Source organism: Brugia malayi (assembly GCF_000002995.4).
Source record: "Brugia malayi strain FR3 genome assembly, contig: Bm_v4_Chr2_contig_001, whole genome shotgun sequence".
Lineage (NCBI taxonomy): Eukaryota > Metazoa > Nematoda > Chromadorea > Rhabditida > Onchocercidae > Brugia > Brugia malayi.
The window spans coordinates 12,172,501-12,190,508 of record NW_025062476.1 but is presented as its reverse complement, the minus strand read 5'-3'; the positions used below and the strand labels follow the sequence as shown (position 1 = coordinate 12,190,508).

Below are 18,008 nucleotides of genomic sequence, written 5' to 3'. Positions count from 1 at the left end.
GTCACATTTTTTGAAAAAAAGAGTGCTGAAGAATTATTATTTCAAATATATAAGTTTTCAGGTACATTTGAACAGCTGATATTTCTCAATTATACAATACAGAGAGGAAGAAAGAGAGAGAGAGAGAGAAAGAGAGAGAGAGAAGAAAGTTAAAAAAGAAAGCGATAAAAATGTAAGTTAAAAAAAAAAAAAAAGTAAAATGAATTAGAAATGACAAAAACAAAGTTTGAAGGAGAATTTTTTAATTTTAGAAATTTTTTTTTCTCTTTTTTTTTTTAGAAAACAAAATCTTTTGTTTCTCAAATTTCTTCAGATCATATAAAATAATGCTAAAGCTAAATAATTTATGCTTTAAAAAAAAAAAGGAAAAAATAAAATAAATAAAAGAATAGAAAAAAAAAAAAAGTTTGACTTACCAAATTTCTTCTTATTCTTAAAATTTTGAATGGCATTTTAAACAATTGCAACAATAACAACAATATGCAGCACACTAATTATTATTTGATGCTAATTATATTCCATCTGATAATTTCTATAATAAAAGCAAAATTTTAATAATATTCCTTGTTTAGTTCTTTTGAATTATAATATTTGTTTATTAAATTGAAATTGGAAAAAATGGAAAATATAATTTATTTCAGTTTATTACTTTATTATTACTTCTATATGTTTATTTATTTCTCCAAAAAAAAAAAAAAAAAAATCAAGGACTAAATCATTTTAAAAATAATTATAAACTTTTTAGACTAAATAACTGTACATTTATTTAGATATCTGATTAATTAGAAAAATAAAATATCGAAAAGAATTAGGTGAAAAAATTTAAAAAAATTGAGAGAAAAATTGACAAAATAACTTATTATAATAATAAAAAACTAAATTATTATAATAAAGTAATAAAAAATTATAATAATAAAAAGCTAATAACAGTTTAACCATTCATTGATTATTTGCTAATTTAACCATTTGAAATAGCTAAGCAATTTAAAATGATTTAAAAAGCAGTTTAACATATTTGTAACTTTACACATTTAACGAAATAACGGAAGAAAAATTTGTATTCAAAAAAAAAAGCTACACAATGCTTTTTTTTTTTTTTGTAATTGCTATCATTTATCAGTAATCAGTGATTATTGATCATTTTCATCTTTCTATCATTTCTTATCATTTTGAGAAAAAAAGAGATTATACTACAATTTTAATATAGTTTATTAAAAATCTTTTTTTAACATAGTTTATTAAAAAAAAAAAAACATTTAATTAATAAAATTAAATTCATAAAATCTAACTCAGTCTATTCACCAATTTTCATAAATTATTTTTTTTTTAATTTCATAAATTATTTGGATCAAAAAAAAAAAAAAATGAATAAATAATTTATTTGAATGATTGGTGCGTATGATCAAAGTGAAAAAATTGATCAAAGTAAAAAAATTATGATTTATAGGTGTATATTAATAATAAAATTATGTTTAATATAAAATTAAAAGTGATTAATTACAAATTATAATATAAATTTCTAATTTATTTCTATAGCATTTTTTTTTTGAATTGCATATTTAATTAATTTATGTTATTTGCTAATTTTCTTTTTCTTTGGATATATTGTGTAATGAAAATTTCTAATTTATTTTTTCTTCTATTTCCCAAATTATTATCATTAAGGATGCGAATAATTAATTAATTATTGTTAATTACTTATTAGTAAGAGTTATTTGAAGAATTTGCTAAAATTAATTGTATTATTTTTGATTAAATATTTTTGATGTTTTACTGTTTACAAACTACTTATGCACTGCTTATTTTAAATCAGAAATGATTTACTGGAAATGATTAATTAGCTTACATAATTTATTCACAAATGAAATGGATTATGAATATGTTTGAATTGTACTTTATTAATAAAATTATAACATTCCTTTTTTAAATTTATTTCAAATTTTAAAAAAAAATTTAATTTTCATTCATACATTGGTAATTACTGGAATTCTTGGCATACCCATCATCACAATAAAATGCCCATATTTTATTTTGGGTAAGAAAAGTAATTTATTATAATATATATTGATGAAATGCTTGTGTTGTATTTTGGGTAGGAAAAGTAATTTGAAATGCTCATGTTATATTGCAATTTATCATAATATACACTAATGAAATGTTTATGCCGTATTTTGGGTAAGAAAACTATTTTAAAATGCCCATGTTATATTTTGGGTAAGAAAAGTAATTTATTATAATATACACCGATGAAAATATCTATGTCGTATTTTGGGTAAAAAAAGTAATTCATCATAATATACACTGATGAAATGTTTATGCCGTATTTTGGGTAAGAAAAATAATTTAAAATGCCCATGTTGTATTTGGGGTAAGAAAAATAATTTATTATAATTTATACTGATGAAAATGTTTATGTCATATTTTGGGTAAAAAAAGTAATTTGAAATGCTTGTGGTGCGATTTTAGGTAAGAAATGTGGTTTTGGGTAAGATATTAGTAGAGAAAAAAAAAATCTAATTCGTTTCTAACTTTAATAATATGAAAAAAAAAATCTAACTTTAATAATATAGAAAAGAAAATGTCATATATATTATATTAATAAAATTATTCAGTCCCTCTTTTCATAAGTTTAATCGACAAATAATTATAATATATTAAAAGAGATAGAATTATATGATAAAAGAGAAGCATGAATGATTGTTTGTTTGATAAGAGATATTCATCAATCATTTCACTATCATTTGCCATTATTATTCACATTATCAAAAGTGAATTTATCATTTTTTTTTTTAGTTTATCAAATGATTTTAAAAATTTTAAAAGTTAATCATTAATCAATCAATTAATCAGTAAAATTTGCTTCCAAAAATTTAACTCATTTATTGTGTAATGATAGAAAAAGTTACCTGTATTTATGCATAATTGTGTCCTTTCTACTGTAGTCATAGGTTAATAAATAAAAATTTGAATAGAGCTCAAAGATGAAGAAAGAGATCAAAGGTACGATCATTTTTCTAAATTTATGATCAATTTTTTAAATTTCAAAAAAGATTATGTCTCTATTTGATATTGTCATAAAATAAACTCTCTTAATGAGTAGAAACTAATAAGAAATTGAATATTTCAACATTTAATAATAAGAGTTATAATTTATTATTTAGTTTTTCGATTAACTATTTCTCGAGAAAGAAACTCTTTTTTAAAATGAAAATTAATTCTTTTAAATTCTTTTAAAATCACATTTGTATGTTTGTTAGTTGAATTGTTACCACAATCTTTGAACAATAATTTAATGAAACAATCAATGATATTGAAAAAAAAAATTAATTTTCAAATATTAGTTTACTAATAATACAATTATTTCTATTTACTAAGGAACAAAGTGGACATCGATGATTGATCAATATTAATTTCATTCAATAAAATTTAATTCAATTGTGGATAAAGTGACCAAAGGCGTATGTCCATTTCATTCGCTGCTGTCCACTCATTAGCTAAATCATATGTCAATGGCCTTAGATCGAGTAATTCACTTTTAAATTATAAAATTTTATAGAATGCTTTTTGCTTCAACAAAAATAAATTACTCCGGAAAACCGATGATATTATTATGATAAATTGACATTTTCGGTTAAAATTTAATATTTTTTTTTTTTTTTTATTAGCAAGAATAAATATTAATGTTTTTTCTTTTAATAAGATTTACTTATTTTATTGAAATTTTTTTTCCTGCAATATATTAAATAATATTTTTGCTGATTTTTTTCTTGACCTCTTTTTTTTTTTGTTGACCTTTGTTGATATTCATCCATTGGTTGTAGCTGAGTAATTGAGGTCATGTTAACTAAATTGTACAACCATAACCAATAACTTAACTAAATACCATTTAATGATGTCCATCCACTGATTATGCTCTGTTCCAGTAATACCAAGGTCATATGTAGGTCAATTACACTTCAACCAGGTGAAATATCATTTATTTTCTTCATTGATTGATTGTGTAATATGAAAGGAATTGTGAGGTCAAGCTTACCTGTACAATCATTTAACTTAGATATTGATCTATTCATTAGCAATGACCTATATGAGTGACCTTAATGTGAAATAATTTAAAACATTTCGTAGTCTCATAAATTATTTTTTGATGTGTACTTCATTCGCTTTTTTTTCTTCAAATACTGAATGAAAAATTTTTTTGGTTCTGCAATTTCATTTTTCTCATTAATTTACTATTAGGCATATTCTCTCTCTCTCTCTCTCTCTGTCTCTATCTCTCCATCTCTCTCATTAAACTTATTTTGTTAAAATTTAATTATGCATAGTAATTAGTAATTTCTCTCCTAAAAGCTTTTTTCTCTTTTTTCATTTCCATTGATGATCTCATAGATTTTTGAGTCTAACTCTAGTCTAACTCTATTTCAAATAGTCTAACTCTATTTCAAATTCATTTAAAAAAAAAAATTTTAAAGAAAAAAAAAAAAAAAAAACTTCCCAAATTTTACCAATATCTCTTGTATCACTAAAGCAAAACATTTTTTGTATTTGACTTTTCATTTCTTCCTCTAATTTTTTATATTCCTACTTTTGCATTTCAATCTTTCTACAAAAAGTTTCTCTGCCACTCATTTCAGGTGACCCAGAAATGATAAGCGCTAATTAGGATTCTTCTTTTTTTTTTTTAAAAAAATCTCTTTTTCAAAATTTTCTGCATTAATTAGTGAATATATTTATTTTTTTCAAGGATATTAGCATTAATTTTAAGTAATCTATAGCTTATATCATCATAATGAGTAGAATTAGATGCAGTAGAGCAAATTAAATAATAAACTGAAATTGAATATTTAGTATAAGTATTTAGTATAAAATATACAAGTTAAAAAAAATTAAATCAGTGAAAAAAACTTTTCGCCAATTATAGATAATTTCATCTGAAATTCCATATTCATTCTATATCTCTTTTGATATATAAATGACTTTTGATCTTTGATATTACTTATCATTTTATAAAATTATAAAAATTCTAGGATATTGAATACTATTTTTTCATTTCATATTGATTTTTAGATATTGAATTTGATATTGAATTTTTACTCCTTCATTTAATATTGAATTTTTTTTTAGTTATTATAATATAATTCTATATCATTAAAATTAAGTGAAGTAAAGTAAGTGTCATTTATTGCTATTTACAATTGACTATATCTAAATGCAAATGACCTTTAAGGTCATGTAACTCAGATTGTAAACCAATCGATTTGTGCAGTGCTTCAAAGAGAACTTCAAAGAGAAATGAGTGCTTTATATAAGAGTGATCATAAAAATGAATGACTAATAAAAGTATCATTCAATTGCAAATAGTAATAATACCGAAATATTCTGTCACCTGAGAGAGAGAGGGAGAGAGAGAGGAGAGAGAGAGAGAATTATGCAGAGGACTACTTTATTTCCTCTTGTCTGTTGCAACATATTCAAATGAGAATGACCTCAAGGTCAAATCTTAAAAATATAGTCAAAGCAATGTTGTGTTGGCATTCTTTTCTTTCTTTCTTTCTTTTCTTTTTTCATCACACAAAGCTAATATTTTATTTGTTAAAAGTTATTTCTTATTTTAATGCAGCAAATGCATTTGTTGTTTTTACTATTTTATTCTGTCATAAATAAATGTTTCGTCTATCTCTAAAAAAAAAAAAAAAAAAACAATTTCAATATTTCTACAATTCACTTATATTTATCACATAGTTATTTAATTTAATTGAAATATTTGCATAAAATGATGTAAGAGATCTAAAAAGTAATATTACAGCGAAAAAAAGGATTCGGTGAAATGTGATAGTATATTTTGAAATTAGTCACTTTGTTATAATAATAATAATGATAATGATTAATAATAATAATAATGATAATAGTAATAACAATATAAAGATTAATAATAATAAAATAATAATAATAATGATAGTGATAATGATAGTAATGATAATCATAATAATAATAATAAATGGTAAATGCTCTTCTAAAAAATTTTTTTATTATAGTTATTATTATTATATTATTTTATTCTGAAAAAACTTTCATTATAGTAACCTTCATTAATCATTTTAAGGTACCGACGAAGATTTCATAAAATTACACTTACTAAAATTATCAATTTCATGACAATCTTTTTTTTTTTCTTCTAAATAGAAGAATTAGTAAGAAATCATTTAAATTCATAAAAAAAAAAAACTCATTTAAAACAATTAGTAAAATCAAAATTATCTTACCATTATTTATAAACAGCAAGTTTTGTCACTGAAATTTTTTCTTCTTTGATTTGTTACATTGCAACAAGCAGTGACAAACTGTAATTCCTTAAACTCTATCACTTCTCGTTTTGTTTACCTTTGTGATCAAATTACTACTACCACTTGTTCATTGATCAAACAAATCACCAGGACGACTTGTTGCATAACTACCACGGTTAATTTATGTTACTTTGACGGGGGTGGTTTTATGCCGATTTCGCATTTCAATTGTTTGCTTAGGCGCTTTTGTCGCGTGTTGGGGTGAGATGCAGAGTGGTTACACTTTTATGGGGATAGTGATGATTGAGTGGTAGGTGCATGGTAAGATGAAATATACGAGGTATTTAAACAACAATAGTTGTATAAAAAATCAAGTACACATGATTGACTGTCATCGATTCCTCATAATTTATGACTGAAATGTGATGCCATATTATCATTTGTTATTTATTTATAGCATTCACCTGATGATCAATCATTTTGATTACTCTATAATTATTTAATTAAGTAATTGTCTGTCTATTCATACTACATAAAATTGACGAGAAAATAATGGCAGGCGTGAAAATATTCTTCTCTTATTCAAGATTATGCATTGTTGGTTATTTAAGTGGATTGTTAGGCTGTAGATATAACTGCTGAACTTTGATGTGTATAAGTCTTATTATTATTATGACCTAGATTACGTTAAGGTTTGCTAATTTTTAAACATATCCACACGTTGTTAGCTATTTCAGGTTATTATTAAAAGACATGGCTGTAACAACAGCAAGTACTGCACCACCACTTCCTAATCTGTAAGTTGTATAATCTTTTCAACCATTAATTGAACGGTGCATGTAATATTTGTGATTTGACGATCTCAAGTCCAGTGATATACAGTGTAGTTGATAATGTAGTGATACAGCTGATCAACTTTACAGAAAAGTAGAAACGGTAGCTAGAAATTTTCGGGGTTAATTGCGAATACGAAATTCCTTGTGCTTTGGATGTTACGCAGTTCTAATTTTTTTTTTTTTTTCTTTAATTTATTGTTATCAATATAAGTATAATTACTATTTATTGCAGAAGTTCTATTTCTGCTATTGGTAGTTGGGCTGAAGCAGTTGAGCAAGAGAGTAAGTCTTGTCCTTTTATAACTTTCTTATTTGATCGCTTTTTGTCATTCAGCTATTATTAAATCAGATGTAAAATGCAACACACGCAATTCTATAAATCCAATGTTAGTCGACTCTGTAGAGCCATGAAATTAAGATATTTTTTTGACAGTCTAGTTGTATCGAACAAATAGTGGAATTTTTGATTAGTTCCTCAACTTATAAGATGAGACTTGACTGGAGGAAATACTTGTTCTCCATATTTAAAGTTTTTTGCTGTGGCATATTTTGATTAACTGTTTCAGCTTTGGGCGGGGCTCATGAATCAACAAAAGATGGTATTAAAATTGTTACCGATATTATTTCGGATGATACTGGCAAATATAAGGTTAGCAAAATCGATGAAATTATGGTTTTAATGTCAGTGATCATAAAACGAATTATCATTGTGAGAAAATGCTAGAAGAGTTAAGTTAAAAGTGAGGTAAAGGAGATTTCTGGTTTTCCACTATATGTACATATGACAGGTTGTGACAACTTTCAAAGTTGTGACGAAAAAGGTGTCAAGACCGATAGCAGAACGGAAGAAATGGAAGAAATTCGGGCAGTGTAAGAACGATGGTCCTGGACCGCATGTGTCCACAACTTATGTGGCTGAAGAAGTTCTTATGCAGTTCATTAGAAATCGTGCCGGTGAAGTAAGTTTACTCTGATATGTCTCTTTCTTTATTTTGTAGATTTTAAATAGTTAGAAATTCAGGAACTGCATTTTAGCAACAACTCGATATCGGTGATGAAGGAACTAAAGTTGCAACAACAACGGGAGGATCATTCACTCATTGTCGTTACTGCAAAGTTAGTTCCTTAAATTTGGTGAATTTCTTTTTTGTAAAATTTAGTTGTTACCATATATCAAAGGATTAAAGCCACTTTCTTTTTTGATCTTTAAGAAGATTGTATACTTAAAAAACTTAAAACACTTAATTTAATGAAATTAATTGCACACTTGGTCATATTTCAATAATATTATGAGCGTTTGATCACTTTGATTACGTAGAGTGTTTACAAACCAATATTTGGAAATCGGTTTTAGTCAGATGAGCATTGGTCTGTAAGTTGTCCATACAAGTCAATGTATGCGAAAGATGATGAGGAGGATTTGGAAAGTAAAGAAAAAGATACAAAACTTGGTCCAACAGTGCCAGGATCAGGTAAATATGTAGCACCGGGGATGCGTGGAGATCGTCCAGCGGTTACAGGAGGTGCAGAAAGAAGGTCCGAGGAAAATACATGCAGAGTTACAAATCTACCAGAAGAATGTGATGAAATGGTTAGTTTATTTGTGGAAAGTTGAGTTACATTAATTCCCTTTATGGAACTTTATTTTAGTGTTCATATTTAGTTGTGAAATGCCATTACTGCTGATCTGGGGGATTTTTTAAATGTTATATATACCTGGAAGTTTTCGGTTATTACTTTAATTTTAAAATGCATATCGGGATTTGAACAAAGATAATGAATTTTAAAAAATGATCAAACAATAATTCTAGGAACTTCGTGCTTTATTCGGTACTGTGGGTACCGTAAATCGAGTCTTTATTGCGAAGGATAAACATACGAATAAACCGAAAGGTTTCGCTTTTGTCACATTTGAACATCGCAGTCAAACAGAAGCTGCAATACAGAAATTGAATGGGTATAAGTTGGATCACCTCGTGCTGAAAGTTGAGTGGACAAGGTTTGTTTGATTTTATTATTCGTATAATATTAAATTTGTCATTTCATCTGTCATATTAGTTCAGTTGCCAACCGGTTACTGACTGTTATTGATAAAGGACAATGCAATTTGAAATGTTAAGCTGTGAATTAATTTTATGTTAAGCCATCGAAAAGCATTTTTCTTTTTGCATCATACTGCCGCCGTGAAGTCTTTTTGTACTACGGTAATGATTTTGTCAACAATCTCACTGTTACGAAAGTGAAAGTGATTTTCAAATTTCCGGTAAAATCACATTCGCTGAATAATTATTTTTCATTTTAGACCAAACAATTAACAGAACTCTTCGACGGTTGTGCTGTTTGAAGTTGACTGAAATTTGGAATTCTATGATTATTATTTTGTTATATTAATTGTGGTGATGATTTGAATAAAAAATACAATGACCTTCGTTTTCTTGTATGATTGGGTGAAAGTTTCTACCAGTACAAACATTTACTGAGGAATTATAATTATATAGAAGGGAATAAAATCTCTTTTTTTTTTTTTTTTTTTTTTTTTGAAGTCAGAAATTTATTGTTCTTTGCAGATTCTATAAGCTGAAATTGGAAAACAAAAAGATGCAGAAAGAAAAGAAAGAACATAGATAATTTAGTTTACCCGCTGGATGTGTTTTTTATGATTATTGCAATGATTTTCAATAACAGTGGAAATAATAGCAGTAAATTTGTAAATTATATTTTTTAGGAGATCGATACAATAGTGAAATTCGATTGCTTGAGATGGGTTTACTTACAATTTTGAAGAAACAGCGTTTGAAGGAGAAGGAATTGCGAATATTGGTCCTTGGTCTTGATAACAGTGGAAAAACAACTGTGGTGAAAAAACTGAATGGTGAAGAAGTTAACGAAATTGCACCAACTTTCGGTATGCTTAGTATATTTTAGATAACGTATAATTTTTATGGTCAACTTTTGTTGAATTAATCGTTTTTAAAGATGTAGCCTCCAGTTTTATTTCCAAACTTTTTGCAACTCTTCAAAAAGCCAAAAATTTTAAGTCGCAGTTTTCAGGAGTTTCGGTAACTTACTGCTGTTAGATCATTTAATTAATGTATGTTGTGATCCTAACATTAACCTTGTAAAAGAAACATTAAAGTCAACAAGCTGTTAAATTATTCATACAGAATCAATCACTGGTTGATTGATCGTTAATTGTTTCGTTTCTAAAACATAAGATTACTTTTGCACAATTACCGAACTTCCTTTTACTCACGCAATACAAGACCAGTGATATGGATTTGCATCTCCATTGTTTGGTCATGCAAGTTGCGCTATATAGGTTTCAATATCAAAACATTGCAATACAAAGATATGAAGTTGAACATGTGGGATGTCGGTGGACAAAAAAGTTTACGGTCATATTGGCGAAATTATTTCGAACAAACAGATGGTGTTATATGGGTTGTTGATTCAGCCGATATTGATAGAATGGATGATTGTAAGCGTGAACTTGGTTCATTGTTGGTAAGGTTTTATATCATCCATATTATTTTTTGAATAAAATATTGTAAGGTCCTCACAAGGATTTCAGTAGCAATGATATAATAGTTTTGAATTTTTTCGCACACTGAACGTGCTCTAAATTTTGATTCTATTTCAGCATTTGTTATGCATATCATATAAACGGGCAGAGGCAAAAAATTCTTTCTTTTTTAAAAATTTTGATTTTAAGGTGGAAGAAAGATTGGCCGGAGCATCGCTTTTAGTTCTTGCCAACAAACAGGATTTATCATCCAGTGCAAGTTCGGAAGAAATAGAAGAGGTTACAGATCTTTTATTTTTGTTCTTACGAACTGGTTTATCTGTTTTTGAGGATAATGTTTTGTTATTAACATATAAGAACAAGTAAAGTAATAATTTTACGAGTTCACTAATCAAATAATTACAGTGAAAAGCATTATTCTCATAATATGTTTAAAGATTGACTAATTTGATTTTCGTTAGTTTCGTTAGTTTAACTAAACTATAGCTTAGCATTGGTTTTATTTTGTGTGACAATATATCTTGTTAGTTTAGTATATTTAAAGTTATAGTTACTGGGTTTGCGCAATTTAAAATCACATCACTGGAATATATATGGATGTAGTGCATTTACTGGCGAAAATCTTCTTGAAGCAATTGACTGGCTCTGTGTTGACATCTCCTCTCGGTTGTTTACGTTTAATTAATTTATTACCACAGTGTTCTTTTTTTTTTTAATTAGCATATTATATACTTCATTTTCTCTATGCTTTGTATGATTTTTTATATTTTCTCGCCTGGTCGAATTTTGACAGCATTATTCTTGTTATAATTTTCTCTTTTTATTAGAGTAGAATAGTAATAATACATAACTGGAATGTGGAAAAGATTGAAAGATCTACTAACTTATCAGACTGAAAAGTAAGTTGAAAATTCAGATATGTTAATTAATACAAAAAACCCCTCGTACGAATTTTGTTATGTTTGGAATTACCCATCACTATATGGTTCCCATTATTTTAAAAAGTTTTAACTGTTTTGCTTTACGTGTAAATAGGTTATTCAATGTCTTTTAATGTGTTTTTGTTCTTATCAGCCTCAATACCTTAAATTAAAACTTTTCCCTTTATCCGTCGTTGGTAGCTGTAATTTATAGAGTGCGGTTGTTATAGTTTTTATGTTATCTTTAAATTGTTCCTTTTCTTTGTTGAGAATACAATTAATAATTTTCGAACACTAGCAAATTTGCTGATCAGATCCCACGGTGATTTCAAAGTGCTTGCTGGGCAGTTTTTCTATCTTCATCTTTTTTCATCCTTTTTTTTGTCGTGTTATTAAAATAAATTTGAAATACTGCATACTTATCATTTGTATCTGTTGGAACTCCATTATTACTCTAGTATTTCGAAGCAGTAGATGCTTATAGAGTATGCTTATAGATTATGTATTTATTGAACAGTAAACTGTTATATTGACTTCAATTTTAATGCAGAATTTGCAAAATGAATATACTAGGTAGATATAATAAATTATGTGCTTTTATTGTTTTATGCTTCTGTTTGATATAATTTTTGTTGCTTTTCAGAAACAGACTACTTTTTTTTTTTTTTTCAGGTTTCTATTTATTTTTTGTGGATGGGGTTAACTTCATTATCTGTCTGTTTTCTTTTTTTTTTTTTTTTTTTCTCAAGAAAGAAAGGGCAAAATATTTGCAGGTTAGAGTGTGCCATATTTCTCAATGCATTTATCGGGAAGATAATGCTAGAATTATTTTTTACGTTATTAGAAAGGTTTATTGTCAGGAAGATTTAGCTATATAGGAAGAAGTAATTCACGTAATATAGAAAATGAATATTATTACTTTTTTAATATTATAGAAACCCTTTATTCATGTAATCTTAACATTGGCAGGATAATAATATTGGAATAGAATAGATGTTATATTAAACAGTTGTGAACGCATGTAATCCATCTCATTAATTGACCAGAAAGCAAATTCACTAATCATGTATTACTAAAATAACTCTTTTATCCGAAATGTTCTTTTTTTTTTGAGAAAGAGAGAGATCTATGTGCTGTCTTTAATGATATTATCCATTGCTTATGTGAAAAACGAATCCAAGGATCGATCGCTTTGCTTTTTTCGATTTTCCTTCTGTGTTATTTAAATGTTATTCTTAACGTAAAAGTGGTCGTATTGCGACTAACATCTCCTTTATTACTGCCGTTATTACAAATGTTCTTTTTTTTTTTTTTTTTTTTTTTTTTTTTTGCTTTATACTACTTTGTACAGAGATTGTAATGATTGTTGTTATATTTTCCATCTAAAAAACGCATGTATTTATAATTTATATATTGAGATTTTTATTTGACGAATTGTTATAAGTTTTATAGTAGTCAGACCTATTAATTTTGTCTTCAGTAGGATAATTTCAATAATCTGTCACTTATGTCACGGACGCGTTAATGTCTTAATTCCGCATTATTTTAGATTCAAAAGTTTTCACTGATTTGATTTTCAGAAACTCATAGACTAGGAAGATATGCACTTGGTTATAGAGAAATACCGGAACGAACAGAGTATAACACAACCACCCGACCCAATTTTGGTACCTTTCCTGCGAAACAGTCGAGAATGCGTAGTAAGTGCGATTATGGAATTCATAAGCTACAATTTCATAATGGATAGTCCACCGAAATATCGTGATTCTGAAGGAGATATGATTCTTTTGGAAACAAGAGAAGCTTTTGAGGTACTTTATAAAAGGCTTTGTTATATTATGAGGACGAGATTGGAATTGCAGGAAAATGCTATTTATATAAGTCGTAACTTCTTGCCGTTAGTAGATTAATATATGATGATGCTACTTTTATGATTTCTTTGGGTTTTCTAGAATAAGCAATTAACTATTAGGTTTGGCATTTTAACCATCTAATTTGGTTTAATATTACAAATTTTTTATCTTTAATTGGTTTCAGACTGCCTTCGATGATGTAATGCAGACACCACTTAAGTTATTCGTAGTCCATATAGATGGTTTTTACAATTTTGGACTACCAAAAAAGCAAGACACTAACGTGTTTACGGCTGTTAGTTTTTTTTTTTTTTTTTTTTCTTTTACATTATGTTAATTGTTCTGATTGTATTCATGAAATGAATTGCTCGGAAGACTAGAATTATTATTTGAATGTGATTATCCGAGAATGTTAATCCAATTTAATTTCTCATTTTTAATATTGTAAGACTGAGCGATGATTTTTACAGGAACAAGCAAGTTCTTCTTCTTTTAATACTTGTGCAAGAGACGGCATGGGAGCTGTTTTAATGGATCAGGTAAATTTGCTTAATATTTTTTTATGTTTTATTAAGCATGCGTTTGCAAACTTGGAACATTACGGGAATGACATCAGTTTAAAGGAACATGGAATCATGAACTGTGAAATTTCTTCAGTGTGAAATTTAATAAACTACGATTTTAGGCAAGACTAGTCTTTCTAGTGAATAGAACGATGTATTGATCAATCCATATTTTCCAGCATGCAGTTACGCTTTTGCCTGAAATGTAATGATAATATTGATACTTCCGTGGAGATTGCTTTGAAATTGTTGGGAGCTAGAGCTTTTCCGTTTCATTTTTTGATCTATATGTTATAGATTATAAGAGAAATCAAGCAAGAGGTGAATAAACAAATTGCTTGTCATCCAGTAATCAATAAACTGAAACAGTTCATGGCTAAATTTAAAGAGCAAAAAACATATGCAGCATGCTGCAGCGAACAGAAATCCACTCAAAGTATGGTTGTAATTTGTTTATTTTCATTTGTAATTAAAACGACTAGCTGGAGCTTGCAATATGTTAGATTTGTTGAGTATGACTCGTACATTTTCTTTGCGGAGTTATGCTTGATACTATTTGATATAAAAATACGTAATCAGTAAAAAACGCTGCATTATATTAGATATCCATTCTTCCCACAAATAGCTGAATTCTTATCTAATACAAATTGTCAAAAGTTCAAAATTTTCACTTACATTAAAATTTAGTGTTTCCAGCGGATATGTATGATGCTACTGTTGGTTCATCGTCATTAGCAGTATTAGAAAGTCAACGCTCGTCGAAAATAGCACCCGAAGAGGATGATTTCACTGTCTTTCAGTTAGTTGACGAAAGCCCAGTATGGGATGTAAAGGCAATTTATGAAAGAAAGACATTGCCTTTAACGAAATGGGAAAATCCTGTAAGTTTCAGCTACTGATAATTATTGGAATATGGAAAACATTTCGTGAAAGATTGCAGTAGATCTAGAATGGGCGGTGGAAAAAAGTTGGGTCCCATTTCACTTCTCTTGAATGCCTTTCAAATTTCAATTAATTACTTTCTGTACTTATGTTTTTTTTTTTTTTCTTTCATTAAATGAAAATTAAATGAGCTGATTGTTTGATTAGATTGACAATTTTCATAAAAATGTTTCAGAGCTCATCTGATCTAGTGAAAACCGTTCGTGAAGGAGAGGGAATTTTTTCTAAACGGTGGGTTCTTCGCCGATTTGCTTGCAGAAGATGGGAAAATGTCTCGGTAATTTTCTGATTCTCATAATTTGTAAGCAGTACTTTAGTGCTGGTTGCAAATATATAATTATTATTATTATAAAAATGTTAAGTGATTGTTAGAATTGATTTCTTGAGATCCGCAGTGCCTTTTTTATTGTTAATTTCAAAATTGAAAAAAAAAAAAAAAAAAAAAATTGTTAGCGGTTAGCCTTATCTGTTTGATTTGTATTCACTTTATTAATTAAATATTTCAGGGCTACTTGCCAGTTATTTAACCACCTTTTTATTGATATTTTAACTTCAGATAATTAGTGAAACGATACCTGATATGCTAGAAATATATCGTTCAAAGATAACTGTGACGAATTTGCCAGAAAGTGGCCAGGTTGTTGATTTCACCGTGTGGGTGAAATGCTCGGCTTCAACAGGATATTTCTGTGCATCTTGGCGGCTTCATAAAATAATTGAGGATGGTAGAAATTCGATTCCTGAAGGACCAAGGCTGGTATTTGAAATCTTTGTGAATCCATTCACCGATGAAAACTTAGCTATCGGAAGGTCTGCCTTTTCTAAGGTATGTGTGTTTTACTGTTGATTTTTTCTAGAAGATATATAATATCATTTCTGGACAAAGATTTTCATTGAGATGGCAGATATTAATATTACTAGTTGATATAACATTAAAAAGATGGCCAGTTAATTGTTAGTATTTCGTAAGGATTGGTCTACCTTGCCATTTCAGTTTTTTTTTTTTTTTTTTTTTTTTTTTTTTCTGTGATTTACAAGCAGAACATGAAAGAATGTTTGAATTAAATATAGTCGTATTACAGGAATTGGATTCGTTTTCATATTATACCGCAGTCAGAGATGAGGAACAAACTATCGATGCACGTTGTTTTTTTCCATTTGTTAATATTTGTAACTATATTTTTATCCTCCAGTATCCTTAGAACTTTCTAAATGGAAAAAAAAAAAAAAAAACTTAAGGAGAAAAGTTTTAAGTTTGGTAGATTGTTTGTTAATTTCACGATGTTTAACTCAAAAATGCATATATGAATTTTGGATAAACAAATTGTAAGATTCAAACACTTAAATTTCAGGTTGTTCACGCATCAGGAGGGTTTACACGTTCTGAATTTTAGGATACTCGTGAATTGGAGGAATTAACGAGCTCTGGGTCTATTTCAGCATCTGATTATGAAGTAATTGATGGTGGAGATGCTTTGGATGATTCTAAGGCGAAGTAATGATCGAAAATAACAGAATCTAACAACCAGGATTTCGTTTGTTTGGTTGGGTATAGTTGTGTATTTCAGAAAATCTTGCAAGCGTTTACGTATACTTAAAATCGCCCTATATACATGTGTCATATCATAATTTATCTTCCAAAAATGTGCATTTATGTCATAATTTATCGTCCAAAAATGTACATTTGTATCATAATTTATTGTCTGCGGAAAATATGCCCTTTTTAATAACATATCATTAATTAGCAAACCGTATGAATTTTTGAATTCCTTTTCAAATTCATATCTGCGGAATTTTAACTGCTCAAAAATCTTAAATGTTTTAACGTCGAATGCCCTGTTTTTTTCATTTTCAACTTCATTTTAATCAAACTGTTCATTATAGTTTTGTATCATATGTTTTTTGTTTTTATTGGTTCACTTTAATGGTTCTAAAAGCACTAAATACACTTAATTATGGAACGCTTCAACTAAATATCCTTCATTTAAAGTCTACATTATCAAATACGTTATTGTAACGCGTTTTTCATCCATGTTCTTTCCTGTACATTTCACAGTGATTTAGCTGACCTCCAATCTACCCTGTATATTATGTTTGTTATACTATCTCGTACTGTAACCGTCATGCTATATTGACCTCTGTACATCATCTATATAGCTACTGTATCATTGTTTACCCTCATATTATTTCTTGTACATTTGGCTGCGGTATAACTCTAATCTCTATCAAAATTTCCATTTGTTCCTCTCAGTTGCTTTATTATAATCCAAACTATTAGTGTTCCGGAATATCCCGGTTATTATTTTTTTTTTTTTTTTGGATCTTTCAAATTTATTGATTGAATTAGTCCATAATTTCAAATTGATCAATTTCTGATCATTCCGACTAATTTGTATATTTTTCAATCAAAAAGTTGTACCACAGTTACTATGCAACTACAGTTTAATTTTCTTTAAGCTTCTTATTTGTCCGACAGCATATGCATATTGTAATCCAAATAAAGAGGGGCTGAAGCTGATGCACCTTTATAGAAAAGATTTGAATATTCTCCAAGTGTACTTCCAGGAACATCTTCTTCAGCATCAAGCTGTATGATTGCTAATGTCATATCTCCTTCCCTTTTGCTGCAATTAATAATTTGAAAGAAGTTTTAATCAATACTTGTTGATAACTAAGATGATCATAATATGCAAAATTTAATTATCTTCTAAATGTATGATATGAATTATCTATCATCAAATAAACAATAAAGAGCTATGATATGTGGTTATATTTCGGTATATTATACAAAACAGAAGTGATTACTTATCTTTTCATTAAATTTTTCTCTTACTACAAATTTCATTCGGTACTCATTTAGATCATTAAAATACAACAAATATTGAAGTTAGAAATTTTTTTTTTTTTTTTTTATTAAAACAAAAGCAATGATATTATTACCTAAAAATTTCAGTTACAGCTACAATACAATGTGTAATAGTTGCGCGTAACATTGGTACTATGCAAAATTGACTTTGAGCCCAAACATATCCACGAATACGATGCAGTAATCGATAGTAGCCTGTTGTTGATTGATTCTTATGTAGTACT

General features: G+C 27.7%; 4 protein-coding genes across 5 annotated transcripts in view; 3 read left to right on the top strand and 1 right to left on the bottom strand.

The window, feature by feature from the left end:
* Positions 1-7,034: 7,034 nt before the first annotated feature.
* On the top strand, positions 7,035-9,432 carry Bma-eif-3.G (eukaryotic translation initiation factor 3 subunit 4, putative; the record flags this gene model as incomplete). The annotated part of the gene is made up of 8 exons (XM_001893158.2): positions 7,035-7,078; positions 7,350-7,399; positions 7,684-7,766; positions 7,906-8,076; positions 8,153-8,233; positions 8,472-8,708; positions 8,929-9,116; positions 9,420-9,432. 8 exons carry the CDS (start codon positions 7,035-7,037, stop codon positions 9,430-9,432), a joined length of 867 nt encoding a protein of 288 aa, XP_001893193.2.
* Positions 9,433-9,877: 445 nt separating this feature from the next.
* On the top strand, positions 9,878-11,325 carry Bma-evl-20 (ADP-ribosylation factor-like protein 2, putative; the record flags this gene model as incomplete). Its single annotated transcript, XM_001893159.1, has 4 exons — positions 9,878-10,022; positions 10,437-10,621; positions 10,830-10,919; positions 11,191-11,325. The coding sequence occupies 4 exons, from the start codon at positions 9,878-9,880 to the stop codon at positions 11,323-11,325; spliced, it is 555 nt and encodes a 184-aa protein (XP_001893194.1).
* A 1,836-nt stretch (positions 11,326-13,161) lies between these two features.
* Bm11046 (Uncharacterized protein) lies at positions 13,162-16,417 on the top strand (the record flags this gene model as incomplete). 2 transcript variants are annotated; one of them, XM_043079332.1, is made up of 9 exons in its annotated part: positions 13,162-13,371; positions 13,598-13,708; positions 13,884-13,952; positions 14,274-14,412; positions 14,673-14,857; positions 15,094-15,195; positions 15,475-15,744; positions 16,001-16,057; positions 16,313-16,417. In XM_043079332.1, 9 exons carry the CDS (start codon positions 13,162-13,164, stop codon positions 16,415-16,417), a joined length of 1,248 nt encoding a protein of 415 aa, XP_042935266.1. The 2 variants fall into 2 exon arrangements, with proteins under 2 accessions (XP_042935266.1, XP_042935265.1); XM_043079331.1 differs by having other exon boundaries at positions 14,664-14,857.
* A 962-nt stretch (positions 16,418-17,379) lies between these two features.
* The window catches only part of Bma-hlh-34 (PAS domain containing protein), a gene marked incomplete at both ends in the record, with an annotated part of 3,309 nt that continues 2,680 nt past the window's right edge, over positions 17,380-18,008 (bottom strand). The window contains 2 exons of the mRNA XM_001893161.2: positions 17,380-17,542; positions 17,859-18,006. Coding sequence (XP_001893196.2) covers positions 17,380-17,542; positions 17,859-18,006 — 311 coding nt within the window. The remainder of the gene's footprint in view (positions 17,543-17,858; positions 18,007-18,008) is intronic.